Source organism: Juglans regia, chromosome 12, assembly GCF_001411555.2.
Source record: "Juglans regia cultivar Chandler chromosome 12, Walnut 2.0, whole genome shotgun sequence".
NCBI lineage: Eukaryota > Viridiplantae > Streptophyta > Magnoliopsida > Fagales > Juglandaceae > Juglans > Juglans regia.
Genome location: NC_049912.1, coordinates 28,729,522 through 28,737,024, shown reverse-complemented (window position 1 = coordinate 28,737,024; position 7,503 = coordinate 28,729,522). Strand labels below are relative to the sequence as shown.

The window sequence follows — 7,503 nt, the reverse complement described above, 5'->3', positions numbered from 1 at the left end:
GCTAAAACAAAAAAAAGACCCATCTCAAACCCCCACCCAAACACACTTGAGCTAACTCTCTTCTTACCCTTTTTCTGGTTCTTCATTTTCTCTCCCAAACCCTTACCCAACTACTTTAACCATCATAGAACAGACCTCGCAATGAGAAACAAAGCTTCAAAGAGTGGGTAAAGAGAGGAAAGATGGCTGATTCAGCTGAAATTTTGGTGGGTGTGCCGAAAAGCCTTTTTTTCTTGTTCTCTTTTCTGGTTGAAGGTTAGTATCATTTTATTCTTCGAAACTCCAAAAAAAAAAATCCAGAAAGAAAGTCGCCAAGCTAGAAGTAGAGTGAAAACCAACAACACAACCCCCTTTGCTCTCTCTATTTGCTTGGGTTTTGTAAACTTGAGCTAATTAGCTAGGGTTTGAGGGTAACAAAGCTGTAATGGATCCGATCACAGCACATGGCCGTCCTCTCCCTCCTCCTTTCCTATCCAGAGATCTTCATCTACACCCCCACCATCAATTCCAAAACCACCAACCCCAAAATTCCGAGGAGGAACAAAGCGGTAATGTTAGCTTAAACCGCGGGCTGAAACGAGATCACGATGAAAACAACACCAACAACGTCACCGCCACAACCACTGAAAGCAAGGAATTCGGCTCAGGCTCCACTGGAGAGGGAGAAATTAATCGAAGACCCCGAGGCAGACCCGCTGGCTCCAAGAACAAGCCCAAGCCGCCCATCATAATCACCCGCGATAGTGCAAATGCCCTCCGATCCCATGTCGTTGAAGTCGCTAATGGTTGTGATATCATGGAAAGCGTTTCCACTTTCGCTAGGCGGAGACAAAGGGGGGTTTGCATTATGAGTGGGAGTGGCACTGTCACTAATGTCACCCTCAGGCAGCCTGCTGCAGCCGGTGCAGTTGTGACTTTACATGGAAGATTTGAGATTTTATCTCTGTCAGGGTCCTTTTTACCCCCTCCTGCGCCACCGGCCGCCTCGGGGTTGACCATATATCTAGCCGGCGGTCAAGGCCAGGTGGTTGGCGGTAGCGTGGTTGGTCCGCTTCTAGCATCTGGCCCAGTTGTTATAATGGCAGCATCATTTGGTAATGCAGCATATGAGAGGCTTCCTTTAGAAGAGGAAGAGCCACCGGTGCCAATTCCGGGAAGTGGATCTCTCGGATCCCCAGGAATTGTCGGGCAACAACAGTCACAGCAGCAGCAGCAACTACTGCCTGATCCTAATTCATCTCTTTTTCATGGCATGCCCCAAAATCTTCTAAATTCATGCCAGTTACCGTCTGAGGCCTACTGGGGTGGCACGGGTCGTCCTCCCTATTAAGAATACCAAAACTGTGTTCTGATTTCTTCCTCTTTGTGACTGGTTTTCAATCAGCTTTGATTCTTATTTTACAAGTTAGTCATGTTCAATTAAGATGTTAATTATGCTATTCGTCGGTCTTTGATTGAAGGATGTACAAATTTTATGAATTTTTTGGCGGGTTGATTTTATCTGAATTGCTAGCTCGATCCTCCAGTACACCCCAAGTAATATATCTCAGAGGTCAAATCAGCAGTATACCGGAGGATGGCAATCCATAATTATTTCTCTCTATTCTTTCATTTCTTGCAGTTTCTGGTAACTTGCATGATAACCTAATTGTTCGTTCACTCTACAGAGGCTCGGAAAGCAGACACATGATCTAGACCTTGAGGGGTTTTATTCTTTATTTTTTGTGTAAGACTCTAAATTTCTCATTAATTCCATTACATAATCTAAACGGCCCTTAAGAACAACTTATTCAACTTAACAAACACAATTTCTTGGACTACATGCTTCGTTTCTACAATTTCTAGAAAAAAAAAATATTATTCTCAATATTTCTTAGCACTTGCTCGTAACAGCACACACTTTTATCTCTTCTCTATCTCTCGCTCTCTCAGTACCCATCATTACACCAGACCTCCCTTTTCACTTCACAGTACTACGCTTTCAAACTTGTTATCTTATTATCTTATTATTGGAATCATAGCAGGTTCATTTAAGTTGGTGCTGCTTTAAGGTTGGTGGGGGAGGTGCAGACGTACTCTTAATTTAAAGAAAATAGGGTCACGGGAGGTCATAGGCGTAGGGTTCTCTGTCACTCTGACGAATTAGGGTTTATTATATGGAGGCAGAGATGCATTGTATACTGGGTCACACGTGCACTGCCCTGTAGAAAGCTCCTTTTCGAGGCTGCAACCAGAACAAACAGACCTTAAGCAAGCGTTAAAGTTACTGATCTCTCTTCCTCTTCCTCTCCCTCTCTTCCCGTTGGCAGCAGAGATCTAAAGGGCTGGAGTGATTCGACAAAGGTAGTAAAATATAAATACATATAGTTTTTGTCTTGATTATGCAATGGATGCTCTTGAAACCCTAGCCACCTCTGGTTCTCTGCACTGGAAGTAACCCAGTGCTCATGCCAACATTTACTTCTTTTTTTCCCCTTATTTTATGAGAAACTTATCTGGACTCTCATTTGTTGCACTTGAACATATCTTCTGTTGATCATCAGAGTTTCCCGCAGACATCTTTCTTACTGAGCACCACCAGAGATTTTTTTTTTCCCCTACAGATTTCCCCACTCCCCCATAAATACTAAATAAAATGTATTTTTAACATGATGTCAGCCAAATATTCGCTTGTTTTGTTATATCATTTTGTTACGTCTTCCACTTCATTATAAATCTTCAAATGCTTATAGATATTCATATTGATCCAGCTTGATTATTATCTTTCGAAGCATGCATGCATTTGGATATATTAAGACTTGGAGGCCGATATAGGGCCATGTTCTTGTTCTTCGTGGAGTGTGGCTCCTGGAAAGTGGAAAGTAAGCCACTTTATGTTCTCTTCGCGGGAATATAATGCGTGCGTGGGCCAGGAAATTGCCAAACTTTGTTTCCCTCGCAGTATATGGCCTCAGGCGTTCTTATAATTTCTTAATACGGTGTGTGGTCATACTCATAGTCGAGAAGTACCTTTGAACAAAAGCTGGAATCCGGGTTTTGATATTAGAAATTAATGCAGATTTGTGGGTAGTATGTCGCAAAAATGGGTCATACTGTACTTAAGATAATCGTTCCTTCCTATTATGATGAGCATCATTTGGTTCTTTTAACTACTACAGTCAAATGATTATGGGCGCGCGCGCGCGCATATATATATATATATATATATATATATATATATATATATATATATTTATATTATATATATAGTTGTAGAGTGACGTGCAATACACATTTACTTAGTAATTAATATTCACAAAATATAAAAATAATATGATTTTTTAAATAAAATTAATTAGTCAATAATTTAATGCACAATAATAGAAAAATAAATTTTAATAAGTATCATAATAATAACAAAACATGCATTGTAGAATTTAACCACACTACTCAATGATCCAAGAAGCACTAAAAAAATATAATCTTTTATTTCTATATTGCTCTAACATTTTTTCATCATTAAACTAAGTCTCTTCTATTTTGGAAACTCCAAAAATATTATAATGATAAAAAATTATTTTATCTAAATGATTTTAGCTAATTAAGAATATTATGAGATTTAAATTATATTAAAAACTCTAATTATTTATATAGTTTTACTCTCTTAAAAATATTTCACAAAACTCTATCATTTATTTAATGATAAAAGATTAATATTTTATAAATTAAAGTTGAATTTATATTTTAATTATCTATTTTAACTTAGTTTATTTTTAATGTTTTAACATCTACTGTTGGATCAATTCTGGAGATTCAAGACGAAGGCTTGAGATTTAAAGTCCAAAATCCTAACTTTTTCCCTCTTCCCTCTCTCTCCTCCCTCCCTCCAGCCGCATATCCCTCTCCCTCTCGATCTCTCTTCTCCTCGGCTCTTCCAGCGCCACTACCAAGCCCAGTCACCGGCGACCTTCCACACGCCTATCTCCTCCCCACAGACCTCTCTCTCTCTCTCTTCCCCCGCAATAGGCCGAAGCCCTGTAGCACTCTCTCTTCCTCTACACGCACAGGTTTCTCCCCGTACCGCCGCCTTTAGCCACCCCTACTGCACCGCACCACCACTACCAGCCCGCCGATCTCGTCCCTACAGACCTCTCTCTCTCCCCTTGCAACAAGTCGAAGCCCATAGCCCTCTCTCTTCCTCTACACGTACGAGTTTCTCTTCGTAGTGCCGCCATTAGCCACCCCTAAGACACCGCATGCACCACCACCACCAGCCTCATCCTTCACCGATGACCCCTCCACTTCCTCCTTTCCTCCAGCCGATGACTCCTAATTTATGTGGAAACTTATGTGGTGATTTTGTCATTTGAGTGGTGATTTTGTAATTTTGCTGTGATTTTATAATAATTTTATGGTGAGGATGTAGAAAGGGATGTGGATACAAAGATGAACGTAAGGGGAAGAAGAAAAGCGAAAAATAAGTTTATTGTTCATTACTGTTCACCGTTGATAGCTGCTTTTACGTATAAGGGGATATATGTGTGTGTATATAATATATATACATGTACTGGGTCTTAAATTTATCTATTTTTTTAAAGTGCTACTTAGACTACACATTCTAAGATTGTAAATATCATAATTTCTCTCCAAGAATCTATTTTGCAGGATCGATTTATTATTGGTCCTCTTGATCAAAATTAGGATTCCAAACACGGATTGATTGATCAAGTGTTGGCTTTAGGCCTCGTTTAAATTTAAAACTCACATCAACTCATCTCATCTCATTATTACAATTTTTTCCAATTCTCACGTAAAATATAATAAACAATTTAACATTTTTAAATTTCAAAATAATTTTTTTAAATTTTTACATAAAATATAATAAATAATTAAATATTTATTATATTATTCACAAACCATTTTAACAGTTTAAACTTACCGTGCTCATGTATTCATGATCATTGGTTAAAGCATGAAACAGCCGTAAGCTGATAAGAATTTTGACTTTGGGGATAATACAATTCTCATCAACGCAATGATTTTTTTTTTCCCCAAACTTAATGAAATATAGATTTAAATAAAATAAAAAATGGCATCGTATTTTCTCTTACGTGTTTTTTTATTATATACGTACAATTAGTTTTTTTTAATAATTATCTTTGTACCTATATTATTTCTCTTAAATAAATGAATCGTAAAGTACATATATGATAAAATTATAATAAAAGGGCAAACGTCGACGGTCACAAGGCCACACAACTTCCTACACGTTGAAATGTCTGATCTACATGCATACTCACCTATATATGTTAATTTTTACTTATTGCGCCACATGCACTCCGTCGATCTTGCGGTTGTCAAGTTTAAATTTTGACTAAGAACTTCAAATTTTAGGTATAGTATTAATTTTTAGCTAGGTGAATCTACATTCGACTAGTCATCTTAAAGTCAAAATAATAATATAATAATATATATTTTAATAATTTTTTTATTTTATAAATACACTTCATATATTAATTAATTATTAAATTTTTACTCAAAATTATTATTTCTCAACTATTTTCTTCTTCAACCTAATTATCCAACAAACACATACAAACCAAATTTTCTTTCAGCTTAAAATATAAATAAAAACAATGACCCCAATTCTCAAACCTACTGGAAAATATATAAATAAAGAAATAAGGAGAAATTGAAAATATCCAAAAAGAAAATAGAAGAAGAATGCACAGAAGTGGAAAACATTTCCTGCGAGGGAGAAAAAAGTGAGGAAAAGAGAGAGGGATGGTTGGTGGAAAACATTAAAATAATTGTTTGGTCTGTGAACAGTCACTCTCCAAATATGACTAGCCTCCTTAATTTACTGTAGCTCATATCTTGAGTTTTAGTAGTTTGGCTAGTTCAATGTAGATGATTTTTCTCATGCCTAGCCAAAATATGAAGATACATTGGCATTTGGCTAGTCCAATGTCAATGCTCTAAGGCGCTATATTTTCTAGAGCCAGCTCGAATAAATGTTATACGTTAAGTGGTCACTTTTGAAACTTACATTTAGTGGCGGTTGCAAACTGCCATATTAAGGCTTAATCTTCTGCACAAAGGAGAGGAATAGGGCGGCTGGGTTCGTGACTAGTACTGGAACTTTTTAGAAATCTGAACTATGGACTAGGCAGTTATCTTAATTAACCGCCAGCTGTTTTAAAATCATCAATAATGTTTATGTTATACATCTTAGCAAGTTTTGTTTAAAAGAAGGACGGTATCTCAATTTTATTGATTACCCTCGCTTATGGCATGTCATATCCTTTATACATATAATGAAACTTGAGGATTACAAGGAGAAAAGTAAAGGCCCAAGCCCATATTCCTAAAAATGAATAAAGACCTTATATAAAGATTACAAAAAAAAATAAGGAAAAACCTATAAAATTTAGTGCTTAATAGTAGGAAGACCTACATGATCCAGAGAAAACAAGGCAATCATATGCTTAAAGAGTTGAAAGATGGATAAAAACTTACCGTATGTCCCATAACAGCATAATTTACTAGACTGTTTACTAGCGCATTACCTTCTTTATAGACATGATTAATACTAAAAAGGAAAATCATTCTTGAAATGTAAGATATCATCCCAAATGGTTGATCAAATCCTGGGGGAGAGTAGCCTTTAGTGAGCCAATTAACTACAATGAGGGAGTCAATCTCAACAACCAGATCAGTGGTACTTAGTTCATAACACAAAATTAAACCAAATCTTAATATAGACAATTCTGCAAAAGTGTTAGTACCAACACCAAGAAAACAAGAGAAACTAACAATGATAGAGCAATTATTGGAATTTAAAACACCACCACAACCAATAGGCCCAGGATTACCTTTTGAAGCACCGTCAATCTTCAACTTAAGAATGCCTAGGGGAGGCAGAATCCATTTGACCAAGATATGTCTTCTTGTCCTAATAGAGATCCGAGAGATATGCAAAGAATTGAGAACATTAGTATTGATGTTAGGCACAATATCTTTAGCCTTAAGCATTGGGTTTAGGTCTCAGAGCCACTTCTTAATTATCTTACCAATAATGGTAATGACAGTAGTATTAGGACCTTCAAATCTTGCTCTATTATGAGCTAGCCATAATTCTCAAAAGAGAAGAGATGGTAACAAACGAGCAAGTAAATTAAATTGGTTAGAACCCTTGAAAGAAGACCATCAATGGATAGTAATGTTTTTTCAACAGTTAGAGTCCAGAAGAAAATGACCAAAAACACAACATAAATAATACCAAATGCTCTTTACAAGGGAGCAGTCCAAAAAAACATGGTTAGCATTTTCAATAGAGTCTTCAGAACAAAAAGAGCATTTAAAAGCCATGTGAATCCCACTTCATTGAAATATATCATCGAGGGGAATTCCGATCCATTATGCCATAGTTTCTAGAAAAAAGTTCGAGATTTTGGTAAGGAGACTTGATTTCAAATAAAACTCAAGGCATTAATGGGAGGGGAGTGATCCCAAAAAAGGTTC

General features: G+C 36.7%; 1 protein-coding gene across 1 annotated transcript; it reads left to right on the top strand.

Moving 5' to 3' along the window:
• Nucleotides 1-1,539, top strand: LOC108980480 (AT-hook motif nuclear-localized protein 22-like). Its single transcript, XM_018951418.2, has one exon. The coding sequence runs from the start codon at nt 425-427 to the stop codon at nt 1,328-1,330; it is 906 nt and encodes a 301-aa protein (XP_018806963.1). The 5' UTR covers nt 1-424; the 3' UTR covers nt 1,331-1,539.
• The last annotated feature ends 5,964 nt before the right edge of the window (nt 1,540-7,503 follow it).

Coding starts and splice junctions, on each gene's coding strand:
- LOC108980480 (XM_018951418.2), top strand. CDS start 425: ATGGATCCGATCACAGCACATGGCCGTCCTCTCCCTCCTCCTTTCCTA.